Below are 18,585 nucleotides of genomic sequence, written 5' to 3'. Positions count from 1 at the left end.
CAGACTATTTTAGAAAGGAAAATTATAAAGATTAAAAAGGGGAATTAGAGAGAATCAATAAATGATGAATAATTGATTGCTATTGTGTGAATAATATGTAATCATGTAATCAATAACTGTCTGTGGTCATGAAGTCACTTGAGAGACTGGTCCTGGCCTACCTGAAGGACATCACTAGACCCTTGCTGGATCCTCTTCAGTTTGCCTATAGAGCAAACAGGTCTGTGGATGACGCTGTCAATATGGGACTGCATTACATCCTGCAACACCTCGACAAACCTGGGAATTATGCAAGGATCTTATTTGTGGACTTCAGCTCGGCCTTCAATACCATCATACCTGACCTTCTCTCAGACAAACTGAGACAGCTCTCTGTGCCCTCCTCCATCTGTCAGTGGATCACCAGCTTCCTGACAGACAGGCAGCAGCTAGTGAGGCTGGGCAAACTCACATCCAGGACTCTCACCATTAGCACTGGCGCCCCTCAGGGTTGCGTTCTCTCCCCACTGCTCTTCTCCCTCTACACGAATGACTGCACATCAAAGGACCCCTCTGTCAAGCTCCTGAAGTTTGCGGATGACACTACAGTCATAGGCCTCATCAAGGACGGTGACGAGTCTGCTTACAGACAGGAGGTTGAGCAGCTGGCTGTCTGGTGCAGTCTTAACAACCTGGAGCTGAACACGCTCAAAACTGTGGAGATGATAGTGGACTTCAGGAGAAACCCCCCTGCTCTCCCCCCACTCACCATCATGAACAGCACTGTGACTGCAGTGGAGTCATTCAGATTCCTGGGCACCACCATCTCCCAGGACCTGAAGTGGGACAATCACATTGACTCTATTGCGAAAAAGGCCCAGCAGAGGCTGTATTTCCTTCGCCAGCTAAGGAAGTTCAACCTGCCTCAGGAGCTGCTGAAACAGTTCTACTCTGCAATCATCGAGTCTGTCCTATGTTCTTCTATAACTGTTTGGTTTGGTTCAGCTACCAAAACAGACATCAGAAGACTACAACGGACAGTTAGGACTGCTGAGAGAATTATCGGTGCCCCTCTGCCCAGCCTCCAAGAACTTTACACCTCCAGAGTGAGGAAAAGGGCTAAGAAAGTCACTCTGGACCCCTCACACCCAGCTCACTCTCTCTTTGTACTGTTGCCCTCTGGCCGGCGCTACAGATCACTGAGCACCAGAACAGCCAGACACAAGAACAGTTTTTTCCCCCAGGCCGTATCCCACCTGAACAACACATAACACACCCCGGTACTGTACATCTGTAAATAACCCATCAAACCTTCATCTGTACATAGGACACATGCACATTCACAGTTCTGTCTACGGTCATGTCTCTTTTCTGTATATTTTTATTTTTATTACTATTGTTATTCTTAATTATTGTATATTCTCTTCATTAGTGTTCTTTATCACCTTAATTATATGTTGTCTGCACTATGTTTGTACTTTCTGTACTGGAAGCTCATAACACCAAGACAAATTCCTTGTGTGTGCAAACACACTTGGCAATAAAGCTCTTTCTGATTCTGATTCTGATTAAAAAGTAACTGTAGTCTGATTAAGATTGTTTTTAAATGTGACTTACTCTAATTATTAAGTACTTAATTTTTGGAATCAGATTAGATGTAATCAGTTATTGACCTCCAAGTTGATCAAACCTGTATACATTTCTTTCTTCTGCTGAACATGAGTTGATTTTGAAGAATGTTTTCTGTCAGTTCTGTCCTGTAACATGTTCCTGAGATGTTTGGTTTATGACAAACAGTTTAAAAATTTGTCAGATTTAAACAATAATTACAAAATATTATATTTCCATAAGAGTGTTACATTTGATCAATAAATTAATGTTAAAAAAAGCTGAAATAAAGATGATTAAGATGATATCTAGGAAGTAGATAATGCAAGTATTTTGTTTGTTTGTTTGTTTGTTTTTTAACCAGGGCTTAAAGACAAAAGATAAATAAATAATCAATTGGTTTATATTTGAATGTTTATGCTCATGTGTTCCTCTGTATTAATACCGATCTGAAACCGGGTTGAGTATAAAGCATACTGGTTAATAAGGTTTTATTATGATTATTCTTTGCCTATAATAATAGTAGTATGTAATAGAGTATTTACGGCAGTGTTGTTTAGTAGGGTGAATACGGTAGTGTCCAGCCTCGTCTTTATGAATGGAATAGCATTAGCTTTGGAGTAATGTGACTGTGCTTTCTCTGTCTGAGGTAAATACGAGTTTTATTGGTTATGTAACACTTTAAACGCGTGATATTTTGTAATCACGAGCGACTATCAAACTATTTTGTGCAGGTTTAAAGCAGTTGTCGTAGCTGTTGTTAGGTATGTGACACTGTTTGATGCAGGCTAATACTAAAGTGTGATATTTAGTATAATTATGTGTATGAAATATTTTGTGCAGACGGCAATTAACGAGGGTTTATGTCAGAGTTGGAGATCTGCTGTCAGAGCTGCTGCTAGGTATGAAGAGTATGTTTATATTGAGCTGTATTGAAATGTGTATTTTTGTACATGTTATAAGATGTGTTGGTGTTTTGAAAATGATTTTGAATGATTATAGCACAATAATGAGGGTGTTTTTCTGGCTCTGTTTAAGGAGCTGGTCTTTGAATTACTGTTTAAATCACTGAAGTATTGCATGTTTGCAGCTTGCTAAGATCTAAGCCTATTTGTGTTCCTGTTTTCGACCATTTGAGTTGTTATAAATGACGATTACAAGAGTGATTCAGGTAGAGATTTTTTTTTTCCTTGTCATAGGCTTAATAATAATAATAATTAAGCACAGAGTTTTCTTTACTCCAATAGAAGAACAAAACTAAACAAACAAACACCAGTCTTGATCTGGTAGCCTATCACTTGAGTAAAGTTGGTTTTATATTCACACATTCACAACATTCTCACATTTCCGCGTTCAATAACTTTCTAATTATATGTGCAATAAAGTTATTTTTTGCAAATTCTAATCAGCGACATCATTGTCAACCTACAACATTTTTTTTCACAATCGATCAAATTGGGCAAGTATAGTTTTAATGTCATATTTACTTGTGAATGTCTGCTGAATGTCCAATACTAGCTTATTAGCTTAACAAACTAATTGAATGCAGAAGTCCGAATGTGCCAATATAAAACCAACTTCACCCAAGTTAGCCTATCTTGTGCTTAGTCATAGCCAATACATTATCATCTTTTCTAGATTTTGTCCAAATGTGTTAAAGGGGTCATCAGATGCAAAATTCACTTTTATATGGTGTTTGAACATAAATGCAACACAACCACCCTATAATGATAAAAGTCCACCCAGTACCCTGTGACCCTGGACCAAAAAAAAAAAGGAAATTTTTTTTGAATAAATGATCTTTCCATTGGTGTATGGTTTGTTAGGATCGGACAATATTTGGCTGAGATACAACTATCTGGAATCTGAGGGTGCAAAAAAATCTAAATATTGAGAAAATCTCCTTTAAAGTTGTCCAAATGAAGTTCTTAGCAATGCATATTACTAATCAAAAATGAAGTTTTGAGATATTTATGGTAGGAAATTTACAAAACAGCTTCATGAAACATGATCTTTACTTAATATCCTAATGATGTTTGGCATAAAAGAAAAATTTATAATTTTGACCCATATAATGTATTTTTGGCTATCGCTATAAATATATCTGTTCTACTTTTGACAGGTTTCCAGGGACACAAATAATAATCACTGTCTCAAATCAAGCCGTTCTCAGATTCTTGGCTGTGTGATGTCACATTGCACAGGCTCCTCCCACGATTGTTGATTGACGCTGGTGTTTTATCACAGACCCGCCCTGAGTGAGCTGTCACCAGTTGGCCATCGTTTCGACGCTGGAGAATGGCTCCGAAGCGATTGAGGTGTTTTGTTGTTGGCTGTAAGAATGAACATGGCTGTAGTCACTTACTCCCAACATCTGAGCCGCTGAAGACGCAGTGGATTTCATTTGTTTTTGAAGGAGAGGCACCCCCTGATCTACCTAAATGTGTTTATGTGTGCTCAAATCATTTTACACAAGACTGCTTTGTAAATGAGGGTCAGTACAAAGCAGGATTTGCTACAAAACTGATCCTGAGGGATGGATCGGTACCAACTGTTCGTGATCCATCTTCACCTTCAGCAGAAGTGAGTAATTTTTTTTTAATATATATAGTTAGCAAGTTTCATGATGAATGCGGCTAAAGTTAAAGGATAAGTTCACTTCCAGAATAAAAAAATTCTGATGTACTCACCCCTACGTCATCCAAGATGTTCATGTCTTCCTTTCTTCAGTCTCAAAAAGAAATGAAGTTTTTTGAGGAAAACGTTCCAGGATTTTTCGCCATATAGTGGACTTCAATGGTGGCCAATGATTTCAAGGTCCAAAATGCAGTTTCAGTGCAGCTTGAAAGGGCGGTGTCAGATGATTTTAAAGTTGGAGGAGAAAATAAGATGAGATGGAGTTTTTAACTGAAGTACAAAGAAGAACTAACTGCTCATGAGCTTTCCAACAGTATTACGTACTGTGTGCAGACACATGCACATCGCAGAGATAGAGCAAGCTCAGCATTTGTGGTTAAAAAGTGTATAAATATAATTTTTTTTCAGAAAATGACAGATCGTTTCGCTAGATAAGACACTTATTCCTCGGCTGGGATTGTGTAGAGCCCTTTGAAGTTGCATTGAAACTGTATTTTGGACCTTGAAATCGTTGGCCACCACTGAAGTCCACTATATGGAGAAAAATCCTGGAACGTTTTCCTCAAAAAACTTCATTTTTTTGCGACTGAAAAAAGACATGAACATCTTGGATGACATGGGGGTAAATAAAATATGAGGGAATTTTTATTCTGGAAGTGAACTTATCCTTTAACAGTCTCAAGAGAGTCATCATTTCTGTTTAGGACATTCTCAATATAATGCATAACCGCACGTTTATATGAACAATACATTAAGGTGATTGTGTTATTACAAACTCTGTCTGTTTTCTGTAAAGATAACATGCTAACGCTACATTAAGGTTACCTTTGTAGAGGGCTCAAAGGTGTTTGTTAATGACTAGTCCTTTGCAAATGTATAGTAAATATTTTTTGAGCTGTTATAACTTCATGATTAAGAATGGTGACTTTAATGCAATACCTTCCAAATAGTTTGTACAGCCTGCAACTACGTGTGATTCAAGACGATTAGCACTCACTTTGATGTCTTTAAATATGTAATGATGGGGTGATATATTTGACCCGTTCACTTATTTACTCCCGTTTAGTCAGGCTCATCTGAAGAATGGGCCAAGGTGCATCATGTGGCCTGCCAGACGGACACAACACAACTCTGCACAGTTGCCACCCAGCTGTCAATAAAAACTCTACGTCCTCACTACAAAAGCACAGGTTTGCTGATCTAGATCCTACATAGCGTGAATCCATTTATTCTGTTCCTGTGGTGTTTTTAAGTTGTAATTGCTATTCATTTTTTAATTTCATATTATTCCACGGTAGTAAAATGTGTATTATTATATAACATAGGCACTAAGGATGTCACCGTTCGTTTTTTTGGTTTTGCATTTAAACCATTTACGTGTTTATTTCTCTCAGAATTGGCTGTGTGTCTGTGAATTAACGTGCTGGCATGAGGAAACGTTTCCCTGTTCTAATGTGCGTTAGCAACACACGCCGTACATCTTCCCTTGTAATGACTTGCTATGAGAAGCGTTTCTAAACCTGTTGTTCAACAAACGAGGCCAACTTGTTTTTACATCACATTAGTCAAGCGTTTGAAATAACTTCCTTTTGTGATGAGTCAGAAACTACGTGCTGTAATAAAGGCTATGTCGATTAGCAATTGGTTTACAAATATAACTAATCATTATTATGAAAATATCTGAGATGCTTGAAGAACATGCATAAACCATATATTGTCGCAGTCGAGTGTTTATTGTCCTTGCTCTTCACCATTCAAAACATTTAACGTTATATCTTTTTTTATTCAGTTACAGTGATAGCGACGCCTTTATCCATATTAGGGATTTCCTGGATGTATGTATTGAACCGTGGACTAACTGTATTGTTGGATCTCTAATAGGCACACAGACAGCTGATATTGCTGTTGGCTCCTCACGACCTCTGCTGTCATCAACGTCAAAAAAGAGGCCAAATAAGAGATCTCGTTTGGAGCTGGTGGAAGAAGAGGAGGACCCGTCTAAAAGCAGCTCAAGTATGAACGTCAAAGAGCCGTTGGATGCAACATATGATCCTGTAGACTCCGTCACAGCTTTGACTGAGCCAACAGATGTGACGTGAGTGGCAAGACTTTTCTAAACATTTTGCATTCAGTTGGATTGCATTCCTTAAAACATTTAAGATGTTTTGTGTAATTTGGTCATTTGTGACCCTGGAGCACAACAGCAGTCATGAGTAGCACAGGTATATCTGTAGCAATAACCAACAATACATTGTATGAGTCAAAATTATACATTTCTCTATGACAAAAATCATTAGGATATTAAGATCATGTTCCATGAAGATATTTAGTCAATTTCCTACTGTAAATATATCAAAATATAATTTTTGATTAGTAATATGCATTGCTAAGAACTTAATTTGAACAACTTTAAAGGCCATTTTCTTAGTTTTTTTGCACCCTCAGATTTCAGATTTTCAAATAGTTGTATCTCAGCCAAATATTGTCCTATCCTACCACCATACATCAGTGGAAAGCGTATTTATTCAGAATCTCTATGTAAAAAATGACTGGTTTTGTGGTCCAGGGTCCCTTTTTCATGAAATGTGTGTTATTCTAATAGGATGCAATCTTCCAAGCTGGCTCATAAGAGCGTAACATACATTGTTTATGAAAGCTGCCTGCTGGAGCTCTTTGAGCAGTGCCCTGAGTGTTACCGTGTTTCTGATGTGCGGACGAGAAGGGTCGGCACATTCCTCTCTGTAGAACAACGGTGCCCAGACTGTGATTTCCATAGAAAATGGAATAGTCAGCCAATTCTTGGAAGCACTGCTGCAGGAAACCTTCAACTTTCTGTTGCACTGTATGCCACTGGTGCCTCTTTCTTCAAACTTAAAAAGGTAGGGATAAGAATGTCACTGTATAGCCAAAAATTGACTATAGCATTTAATATCATTAAAGGGTAAGTTCACCCAAAAATGAAAATTAGCCCGTGTTTACCCGTCAAGGCATCCTAGGTGTATCTGACTTTCTTCTTTCAGACGAATCCAATAGGAGTTATATTAAAAATTCTTCCATGCTTTATAATGGCAGTGGGCGGGTGTTTCTGTTCAACAGTCCACAAGACGTCAAATAAAGCACATCCATCCATAATAAAACATGCCTCTCTCGGCTCCAGGGGGTGAATAAAGACCTCCTGTAGTGAATCGATGCGTTTTTGTAAGAAAATATCCATACTTAAAACATAATAAACACTTTTCTCTTACTTCATCTAACTGTTAAAAGCGGAAGTCGGCGTTGCGTGATTAGTGACGAACGCAGAGAGAGAGCAAAACAAAACGCCAACGACAATTTAGAAGCACAAAAGCCGCAGCCGTGTGAGGCATGTTTTATTGTGGATGGATGCGCTTTATTGACTTCTTTTGGACTGTTGAAAAATAACAGACATTGACTGCCATTTTAAAGCTTGGAAGAGCCAGGACAATTTTTAATATAACTCCGATTGGATTTGTCTAAAAGAAAAAAGGCAGATACACCTAGGATGAGTCAATCACGGGCTAATTTTCATTTTTGATGAACTTGAACAAATGAACATACTGTCCCTGAAGCCATACTGAATAAAAAAACACTCCTCTTTTTCTGACCTAAGATCTTCCGGGCAATGCAACTGAAGATGATAAACTATGAGACCTTTCAGAATCATGCCCGGAGTTACATAGAGCCTGCAATTGTTCATAGCTGGAAGACCGCTCAGGGTGGCATGTTACAGCAGCTCCGTCAACAGCAGAACATTGTCCTAGGAGGTGGCTTGAGGGTTAACTTACCAGGTACTACATACTGTACTTACCGACTGTGAAAGCAAGACTGTAGCCTCAGCCAATAGGGCCGAGCGTTACATATTATGACTGTTGTCGTCCTAAAAGGACATGTATGCCACTGGAGCACAAAGCCCTCCATAAGGATAATTTTTTATATATTTATACATCTAAAAGCTGAATAAATCATCTTTCCATTGATGTATGGTTTGTTATGATAGGACAATATTTGTCTGAGATACAACTATCTGAAAATCTGGAATCTGAGGGAGCAAAAAAATCTAAATATTGAGAAAATCTCCTTTAAAGTTGTTCAAATGAAGTTCTTAGCAATGCATATTACTAATCAAAAATTACGTTTTGATATATTTACGGTAGGAAATTTACTAAATATCTTGATGGAACATGATCTTAATATCCTAATGATTTTTGTCATAAAAATGGATACTTTTGAGCCATACAATTGGCTATTGCTACAAATATACCTGTGCTGCTTATGACTGGTTTTGTGCTCCAGGGACACAAATAGGATGTAAGACAAATTAAACCTAACACATTTATCTGTAAAGGTCATTCTGCCAAGTTTGGCAGTTACTCTGTGATGGACTTAAGGACCAGCACTATTATTGATCTGCAGCTACTTCAGGTGAGTTAAAAATACAGACCGTTACAAACATTTAATGAAATTAAAATTATTCAATTTTTTTTATCCGATTGAAAGCCATTTCTGAGCAGGAGACTATGAAACATCAGTTTCAGTGGCGTAGATGCTTTTTGATGCGATCGACACAAGTTCAAGACCGCCTTTTGCCAAACTTTTTCTCTCCCTTTTCAAATCTCACATCATAGAAAGGCATTTATTTCCAATCAAAATGAAGGAAATAATTAAAAAGTTGAAAAAAGAATCGGGTAGGTGTGAGGAGGGCTTTATTGTCCCAATAAGGTGGCATCCATTTAATAATTTGAATTAAAATGATAATTTACACTCAGTATGTTATTATTGCGCTCTGTTTTATAATGTACTACAATACTGAGGTGCAGATAATTGCCAGTATTTGCAACAAGTAGTATAAACAGCAGAAAATCCTGCTGTTTTAACAGTGTAAATAGAATCTACCGCTAAGAAAATAAGCTATTTTCACTTTGTGTAAGCCTCTGCCGTTTTTTGTCTAGTCCTGTGCTAACAGGAATTGTCAACCATGCTCATATCTGCCCTTTTTATAATCAGAGTAAAGAAGTCGGAGGAAGCAACTATATGGAGAAAGAGGGTCTGAAGAGGAGCCTTGATGTCTTGAGGGCACACGATGTGACTTTCGATAGTATTGTGACGGACCGACACCCTCAAGTACAGAAATTCCTGCGGGAGACTAACATCACGCAGTACTACGATGTGTGGCGCTTAGAAAAAGGTATTAGCTCCTGTGTGTGGAGGTGGGGTTTATGTGCTTCATGACTTCCATAGTATCATAAACTGGTCATTCTATAAACAAAGCAGAAAAATGTGAAGAATTAAATATTACCAATTGAATTTATAACTTTGGCAATGAATGTCCTTTATATATTATGTAATTCCAGACATGCACAGGTATGCCTGTGAATGTCTGGAATACAGTTTGTTTGTTTGTATTATTAGGACTGTCTAAGAAACTGCTGAAGATTTCACAGAGCAAGGAATGTGAGAAACTGCGGAAGTGGCTTCGCTGTATAAAAAACCACATATATTGGACAGCAGCTTCTTCTTCCTCGGGGCAAGAGCGAGTGGCAAAGTGGACTTCAATACTTAATCATGTCCAAGACATACACACACATGAAAATCCTGTTTTCTGGCGGTGTTTGCATCCGCGACGCACTTCAAGGGACAAGAGCAAGTGGTTGAGAGCTGGTGCGTTCCCCCTATTTGCACTGTCAGTGTAAATCATGTGTCCGTGCATATAACAGACATGCCTTTTTCCCTGTAATTTTTAAATATATAGGGCCAGTTTTACTAAACAATGCAAATCAGCACGAGAGCGCAATTCCAAAACAGCACAGATGAGTGGAAATTTCTGTGACTGTTTACTAACAATGCACAAATTAAAAAACACAGACTCAACATCTCATTTACATTTCGACCAATGCAATACACCAAGTGCAGCACAAATTAGCGTAGTCACGAATAAAGAAATAAAGAAGCCACAGCATGTTGAAAAGAACTGGAAAACAAAAAATGACGGTTTGCAAGAAGTTTTGATAGAGCTGGTATTGCGTGACTCCTAGTTGAGGGCTCCAAGTAGTTTTTAATTTCATGAAGCAAATTAAAAATAATATGGCTTGGCAAACAATGTTCACATAATTTATTTTGAATACCAGAAGAACACATTAATACATGTGGAAAAAAATCTTCTCCCTTCTACACATGATCTCTGTTCACTGCAACAATAAGTGCAGCCAGTTCAAGCGCAGAACAGTTTAAGACATGCTTTTTTGGGCTTTAAATAATGGCGCCAATAATTTGACAAGTGCAAACATTAGTAAATCTCATTGCGTGATTCATTTCAATACTCTCCTCCCATAAATTTTGCATCTGAAACTCCTACAAATGCATATTCAATAAGGTCAGGTGCAAAAATAACTCTCCACATTACTTCAGCGCTACTTACAATACTGCGCATCTGTAGTAAAACCTGACAGTACTATTAGATGGTTTGCGCTGGCGCTAGCTGTTAGTAAAACTGGCCCATAGTTTGATCATTTTGCCTTTTTCCACCAGGGACGCCTGCATTCTGTAGATTAGAGAAGGTGCTCACAAACAAGAGGATTCTGAAGGATGTTGAGAAACTGAGCCCTCACCATCAGACCTCGTCACTGGAGGTGTTTCATAGCGTAATTCGCCGTTTTGCGCCAAAGAACTTTGTCTTTTCTTTTCTTGGAATGTTATGCAGGTAACTCAGTAGTAATAATCGGGGCAGGAATGTATATTTCAAAACACACACGTGACCTAACATGTTTAACCATTTTCCCCCTCTAAAGACTCTACCTGGCAGCCCTGCATTTTAATGAGAATGGAGGGCGTCCCCAAGCCACAACAGCGGCTGGTGAGCCACTATATAAGCTCTTTTTTCCAAAATGCAAGAAAGGACGATGCACTGCAAAGCCAGTGAAAGCAGATCCAACCTTTCGTGAGTTTAACACGCTTTTATTTCAAATTCAAAATAAACATTGAGGATACAGACATTATATCACAAACAGAGCATAAACAACTGTTGTATTACAATGCTTTTATAAAAAATAAACCTTCTGTTAAAAATAATACATCAATACCAATTAAGTGACAAATGTGACCCTGGACCACAAAACTAGTCATAAGGGTAAATTTTTCGAAATTGAGATTTATACATCAATGGAAAGCATATTTATTCAGCTTTCAGATGATGTATGGTTTGTTATGATAGGACAATATTTGTCTGAGATACAACTATTAGAAAATCTGGAATCTGAGGGAGCAAAAAAATCTAAATATTGAGAAAATCTCCTTTAAAGTTGTTCAAATTAAGTTCTTAGCAATGCATATTACTAATCAAAAATTTTCAAAATATCTTCATGGAACATGGTCTTTACTTAATATCCTAATGATTTTTGGCATAAAAGAGAAATGTATAATTTTGATCCATACAATGTATTGTTGTCTATCGCTACAAACATACTTGTGCTACTTATGACTGCTTTTGTGCTCCAGGGTCACACATGTGCAACACTTCTTCAGAGTCATTATTAAAACTATTTAAAATGTATTTTACAGACTATGTGGACAACCTGATGGAGCTGATCTTTGAGAAAGTTGTCATGGACCCAACCCCATATGTGGATGAGGTCCTGAAGATCTCCACGCCTGAGGATCTCACAGCCCAGTTTGAGAAAGCAGACAAACTGGAAGTGATAGCCAGCTACGTGTCCAGGTTCAATCAAGGGCAGGTCTGAACCCCACATCAGGGAACCCTGCCCTTATTCGTTGCACCACCCAAACAAGTTTATTTTTTAAAAAGAATGTTTAGTATAATTATTACATTTATTTTTGTACTCATTTGCTGTTTGTCTATAGACATTCAGTTTTGCTGTGCCTGCTGTTTTATAGAATAACTGCTTAAACACCTCTGTGGTATTAAGTACAACAGTCTTTCACACAATAAATGTTTGTACAAACAGTTCTGTGTCCTTTCAGTACTTATGTTACGTTAAATGTTATGTTTGTATGTGACTTACACCTAAGATGAACAGTTACCCAGATGGAACAGTACTTTATGCTTTGCTCCTCAGTCATATGTTGCAATAAAAACTGATGACTCAAATGCATTAAAACATAACTTGCTCTTCTATTCCCCGTAGACCTAAAGGCCCATAGTCTGCCCTGTAGATGTTATATGCATTCTGAAGGGAGAATACATTTAAACAAACAGTTCCTAGGCCAGGATGATCCACCATAAATTCAAGAGCTGTTGTAATCTTATTGAAACCTCAAAAATGTGAAAAGATAAGTGACCTGAGATATTTAAAAGATGACTGCATAATAGCAATTCAGGAAGGAATTACTGTGCCTGTGGTATCATGTATCAGGCTCTGTAGGCATTTGGGCACAACTGACCATAAGCACGGTTACTTCCTGGTTTTAGATAAACAGAGGTGTGACATACGTTCCCTATTATCTGTTATTAATTTGCACCGGCCACAAATAGCTGCTTGTTTAAAATTCAAGGCATTGATGTTTGCCTACAAAACCACCACTGGCTCTGCACCCCTTTACCTAAATTCATTACTTCTTTCATTAATTTCATTACCTAAATTCATTACTTCAGATTTATGTGACCTCTAAAGCTTGCATTCTGCAAGTGAACGTCACTTTATTGTTCATCCCAAAGAGGCACAAAATCACTTTCACGGACTTTTACATTAACTGTTCCCATCTGGTGGAATGACCTGCCCAACTCAATCCCATTAGCCATCTTCAAGAATCGGTTAAAAACACATCTCTTCCAAACTTTAGTTGGCCTCGGGCTTGCTCTCTATGTAATCATTTTGCAGCATTGCTCTACCAAACAGCACATTACAGTCAACAGGGAGCAACAGCTGTCCCCCTAGGGTCTGAGCAGCAATGGCACAAACCCAGGACCCAGGTGATGTTGGTCAACACCATCACAATTAATACATTATTATACACATTATAATATTATCCTACAACTGCTATGTGATGTAAGTTTTTTTTTCATTCTCATTTCAACTTCCAATAACACAAAGACATTCTATACTGTATATATATATATATATATATATATATATATATATATATATATATATGAGAATATGTAATCATTGAGCTAAATTAAACTAAACATAGCACAAAGTAAATAAGTTCTTATGCAATATTTGTTAACAGGGCTTTAAGCCTGGCCCAACAAATGGTGGTATTGTCAGCTAAGCCCAAGGAGAGAAGATTGACGGAAGGCATCAGGTAGGTGTAGGAATGGGAAGTGGTGTTACTACATACTGTACAGGTATTGAAAATATGTATTTAAACACCTCCATGACCATCCTTACCCATTGATGGCTACCGTCTGGGTGCCTCAGAGTGCTGTTTTGTGTTGATTCACCATCAGCAGCTGCACATGGCTTCTCTAGAAGCAACAGAGGTCATGGCACACCAAACTGAGATTGGCACAAGACAACAAAGCACAATGAATGAATGGCACGAGTTACTTCTTCCAGATTCAGGTAACTGTAAACTATAATGTGACATGTTGTTGACATTTTGTTTTCTCATTTAAATACTCATTTATTGTCATTTCATTTAAATTTAAATATTTTTTTTAAAGTTGTTTTTAAATGTGCATCAATTTATTTCTAGAGAAGTTCGGCGCATGGGAGGGTAGTCCTCGGCAGTGAGCCTAGCAGTGAGAATTTTGCGGTCAGGCTATCAGACTGCAGAAATGAAGAGGGGCCTTCAGACGGAGCCCAAAGCTATTGAAGAGTACTGCTGCATTAAAATGCAGGTCTGTACACTTTACAGGGCACACAGTCATAATCTGGCCTAAGCAGAGTAAGAATAACTGACTCTACAAAGATCTGTTTGTCACTTACTGAGCCAGGAAAAAGGGTGGAAGCAAAGGTTACAGCACCGTGGGGGGGGGGGGGGGGGGGGGGGGGCATGCCAATCATTCCCTTCAGGGTACAGTGGGACTTACAGTCTGAGTACACCTCACTCTGGAGTAAAGGTGTGTGACACCTGAGCTCTGTGCAGTTCAGAATTGTGGTGGTGTCTGGGTAGTCTTCACACTCCGATAGCAAGTGTCCCTTAATTTTGTCTCATTGTGAACCAAGAACGGAGTACAAAACATTGCTCCAGGTCAGACTGATTCTGCTGACAGTAGACTGATGCAGCCCACACCGCTCAGCTAGGTCCCTCTGCTTCAGACCAAGGGCAAGGTGGTTCAGGAAGAGGAACAGTTCATCTACTGCCTGTAAGGACTGACAAATACATTATAGAAATATATGTAGCTGTCCATACTGGTAGGTGTACAGTACAGTTACAACAGCAAAATTCTGATGGTTTGGAATTTATTTCCATTCATTCTACAATCAATTCTAAAAGTGCTAGTGTTGGTCAGAAAGTGAACAGAAAGTGAAAGTCCAGCCATATATTGAACAAATACATGTAGTATGCATACTTTCTGTAGCTGTAGTGTTTGATCATAATAGCACAGGCTAACCACGCCAGCACTTTGCTTTCTGATAAACTATTTGCAGCTTCTGTTCTGCTTAGTTCAGTCATGCCAAAACCACATCAGATGGTCATAAGACCAAAACCTGTAAATAGTGAAAATGTTAAAGCATTGACATTTCTTACATTTTAACACCATACACATCATTACATATACAGGTTCTTATTCTCACAGTGCACACCAGTTTGTCAAAGGTCAGAGGTGAACCTTCAGTAGGAAGAAACTTGCACTGGTCTACAGTGCATGAACGTGATATTCTATAATTGATATAAGAATCATTTGATTCACTACGTTTGTACTTTGTTTCCTATTTTACTGTATTTTCATGTTTTATTTTATTTTGATTGTCTTCCTTTATTTGTATTTATGTTGTCATCAATTGTTATACTTAATATTCAAGGCTTGTTTGTGTTATCTGGTTGGTTTAAAAGTTTAATTAAAAAAAAAAAAACCTATTGGTCAAACCATTCCTTCCGGTTAAAGAGGTTGATAACCCCGAGCACATTATGAATGTTTTTAAAACTTCATGTTGCTGCATTTTTAGTTTGTTAAAGAACAACAGAACATCTCATTTAGCCTACTGCAAGAATTCATTACTGTATATTATTACTGTATAAACTGTGAAATGATCAAATTAAACTGATACAAGAAAGTCATAAAACTTGAATGGTGTATATTATATAAACCGCATGAGTTTTTATTTTGTTTTAGCACAGTGTTTAATCTCTGCAGGGTAATGTAGATATATAGGCATGTGCTGTTAGGAGCGATCTGAATTGAATCATGCCAATACAGGTACATCTCAAAAAATTAGAAAATCGTGAAAAAGGTCAATATTTTTTGTCACTCATTTCAGAAAGTGAAACCCATATATTATATAGATTCATTACACATAGAGTGAAATATTTCAAGCCTTTATTTCTTGAAATTTTGATAATTATGGCTTACAGATAATGAAAACCCAAAATTCAGTGTCTCAGAAAATTAGAATATATTGCATAAGAGCAATAAAAAAAGGATATTTTAAACAGAAATGTCAGGTTTCTGAAAAGTATGTTCATTTCTATGCACTCGGTACTTGGTAGGGCCTCCTTTTGCATGAATTACTGCATCAATGTGGCGTGGCATGGAGGTGATCAGCCTGTGGCACTGCTCAGGTGTAATGGAAGCCCAGGCTGCTTTGATAGCGGCCTTCAGGTCATCTGCATTGTTAGGTCAGGTGTCTCATCTTCCTCTTGACAATACCCCATAGATTCTCTGTGGGGTTCAGGTCAGGCGAGTTTGCTGGCCAATCAAGCACAGTAACACCATGGTCATTGAACCAGCTTTTGGTACCTTTGGCAGTGTGGGCAGGTGCCAAGTCCTGCTGGAAAATGAAATCAGCATCTCCATAAAGCTTGTCAGCAGAAGGAAGCATGAAGTGCTCTAAAATCTCCTGGTAGATGGCTGCGTTGACTGTGGACTTCAGAAAACACAGTGGACCAACACCAGTCCAGTTCTTTTTCTCCACAGCCCAGGTAAGATGCTTCTGACGTTGTCTCTGGTTCAGAAGTGGCTTGGTAGCTCTTTTCCTGAAGACGTCTGAGCCAGAGTTTCCGCTAGAAAAAAATGGTGCCGGTCAAAGTGACCGGCAGAGGTTTCGTTTTCCGGACATTTTGGTGATGTGCCGGTCAAATATCGCCTCTTAATTAGTCAAGTTGAGGAAAACTGGAGGCAGGCTATGTAACTTAAAAAATGACATAATCAGGCCGTATAGAATGCAACGTTTATTAGTCTAACTTTCAAATAGACGGAAAAAAACATGAACATGGCGTCAATCAACGCCAATTGTTTTTACTATGGTTTCACATTCATAGTTTAACAAACCAATCCCCCTTCCCCACATAAAATATCTGAATAGTAGCCTATTGTTTTTACTCAAGCGAACTTAATTATACACTCTCAATATGTCTCATTTAACTGGTAACATTTAAATTGGCCACCGTGAAATGACTCCTTGTCAAATTAACTGGAACAAACAAATGACTAGGCCTATAACACTGTCATTTTAGGCTACTTTTTACGCTGTTTTGCAGTGCTGAATTGTGCAGCTGCCGACTTAAAATCAAAACTTCCCAGAGTCTCTCCACAACTTGCAATGCGCATAAGGCACGTAACCTTGTTCTCCGCAAGGCGACTTCGCTGCTTCGTCTTGATCCGATTCTGCAGCGAGAACCCCCTCTCTGCAGGAACACTCGAGACAGGGATTACACAGGCTATTTTGGCGAGCTTGGTCCACTCTGGATACATTTAGTTGAAATCACATATAAGGACTTCGCAGGCTGTGGAGAAATGCAATCCTCCATAGCCACGGAGCTCTGTCATGACAGCGAGGGCATCACGTCGCAGGCTTATGGCATCGATAAGAGGAGCGGTGTCCGCAGACTCAATGCTTGTAAAATGGCAAATAATCTGATCGCTGGTTCTGCATATTATTGAAGAGCATAAGATAATATAATATAGGTGAGACCGATATTAGAATTATAGGCCTACAAAAGAATGCTGCGCTTATTATAAATAGACGTCTCAGGGGCCATTCACATATCGCGCCTAAAAACGCGTGGAAAACGCAAGGCGCGCAGCTTTCTCTTTTTTTCCAAAGCGCTCGGGCGGTTGCGCTCCGGAGCAGTACCGGCGCAATGGGCGGGCAATGGGGGGCCTGGCCCTCCCTGTGAGTCACTAGTGCCCGCCCTGGAGGAGTCTGCTGAGTGAAGAAAACTTTGTACTATTCAAACATCAGTTATTATTTATTTACCCATGCATTGAGAAAAAGCGGAGATCTGTTTCCTCCAGGCTGTGCGCGGCGCTCAATCTGAAAGGAGGCGGGGTGGAGTTACAAGTAGAGCCCTGGCCCGATGGGCCCCGTCTTTTTTACGCCTCTAGGACCGGGCTTCGGGTCAATTTCCACGTCATAGTTAAGACGCGGGCCAGGCATCGGGCCTGTTTTGGGTTTCTCCTTATTTTATATTGTAGACATCTATCCATTGGCGATGAAAAAAACTGCCGCGCTGGTGGAAACAACAGGAGACCGTGCCGCGACTGAGAGCAGCAGCAGCTGTTCTGCATTCAAATGCACACTATAGACTAAAGCTTGCTGCAAAACCCCAGCAAACATAACCATGAATGTGTCTGCGGGAAATAGTAAGGAAATATTTGAATTATTTACTACTAAACTAATGTTTTCTGAGTCTGTGTCGCAAGGATGAAGCTGCTGATCCTGACTCACCGTCTCATTAGACGCGCCTTTAGAGAGAAATGCATCTTTATTGATAATGATTAAGATTATAATAAACGAGTTTTTGTTTTCATTTTTTTTTATTTCGTTAAGTGATAATTTAAAGCTTTCTATAGATATATTTATCATGTCTGTGAGGCATGTATTCGCTCAGCTTCGGTTCATTTTTGGGAAGCGCTCCTGTTAAAGACGGCAGAAAGCGCATCATGTTTGTTTTCTTTGTTTTATAAAAGCCTTTTGTTGGTATTGTGAGTGCCCACAAATACAAGTAGACCCTTTACAGGTCCGAATGGTGTATTACTCTTACCTTTATCAATAAATAAATAAATAAATGACGGCATAGGTTATTTTAATTTGTTTCCACTGAAATAAATCCATGTGTTTGCTGCGCCTCCATGTCCTGCAGAGCACGCTTTAGCTTCCTCTCCGCACACACTTATAGCGCACATTATTATTATAGCAGGTTTAATGTTTAAACATTGTTATATAGGCTACTTGAACTGTTTTAGTATATCTATAGATTTTATTTTAGGCAGGTCCTGAT

The 18,585-nt window shown here is 38.7% G+C and overlaps 1 protein-coding gene across 8 annotated transcripts; it reads left to right on the top strand.

Annotated features, from left to right (window-relative positions):
- The first annotated feature begins 2,130 nt into the window (after window positions 1-2,130).
- On the top strand, window positions 2,131-12,194 carry LOC306874866 (uncharacterized protein). 8 transcript variants are annotated; one of them, XM_079425154.1, is made up of 15 exons: window positions 2,176-2,236; window positions 2,322-2,351; window positions 2,431-2,489; window positions 2,678-2,758; window positions 3,710-4,170; window positions 5,291-5,414; window positions 6,106-6,319; window positions 6,827-7,103; window positions 7,853-8,030; window positions 8,588-8,664; window positions 9,247-9,427; window positions 9,652-9,900; window positions 10,768-10,939; window positions 11,028-11,176; window positions 11,797-12,194. In XM_079425154.1, exons 5-15 carry the CDS (start codon window positions 3,886-3,888, stop codon window positions 11,973-11,975), a joined length of 2,085 nt encoding a protein of 694 aa, XP_079281280.1. In that variant the 5' UTR covers window positions 2,176-2,236; window positions 2,322-2,351; window positions 2,431-2,489; window positions 2,678-2,758; window positions 3,710-3,885; the 3' UTR covers window positions 11,976-12,194. The 8 variants fall into 8 exon arrangements, with proteins under 8 accessions (XP_079281282.1, XP_079281278.1, XP_079281280.1 ...); XM_079425153.1 differs by lacking the exon at window positions 2,322-2,351; XM_079425152.1 differs by lacking the exons at window positions 2,322-2,351; window positions 2,678-2,758 and having other exon boundaries at window positions 2,154-2,236; window positions 3,835-4,170.
- The last annotated feature ends 6,391 nt before the right edge of the window (window positions 12,195-18,585 follow it).

The sequence above is a fragment of the Barbus barbus genome (assembly GCF_936440315.1).
Source record: "Barbus barbus genome assembly, chromosome: 9".
In the NCBI taxonomy this organism is placed as follows: domain Eukaryota; kingdom Metazoa; phylum Chordata; class Actinopteri; order Cypriniformes; family Cyprinidae; genus Barbus; species Barbus barbus.
The sequence above is the reverse complement of the archived record's forward strand: the minus strand, read 5'-3'. Positions and strand labels throughout refer to the sequence as shown.

Excerpts from the sequence above, each read along its gene's own strand:
- LOC306874866 (XM_079425152.1), top strand. The coding sequence starts at position 3,886 with ATGGCTCCGAAGCGATTGAGGTGTTTTGTTGTTGGCTGTAAGAATGAA. Across the intron at positions 6,320-6,826 it reads ACTGAGCCAACAGATGTGAC|GATGCAATCTTCCAAGCTGG; the intron begins GTGAGTGGCAAG and ends TTATTCTAATAG. Across the intron at positions 7,104-7,852 it reads CTTTCTTCAAACTTAAAAAG|ATCTTCCGGGCAATGCAACT; the intron begins GTAGGGATAAGA and ends TTCTGACCTAAG.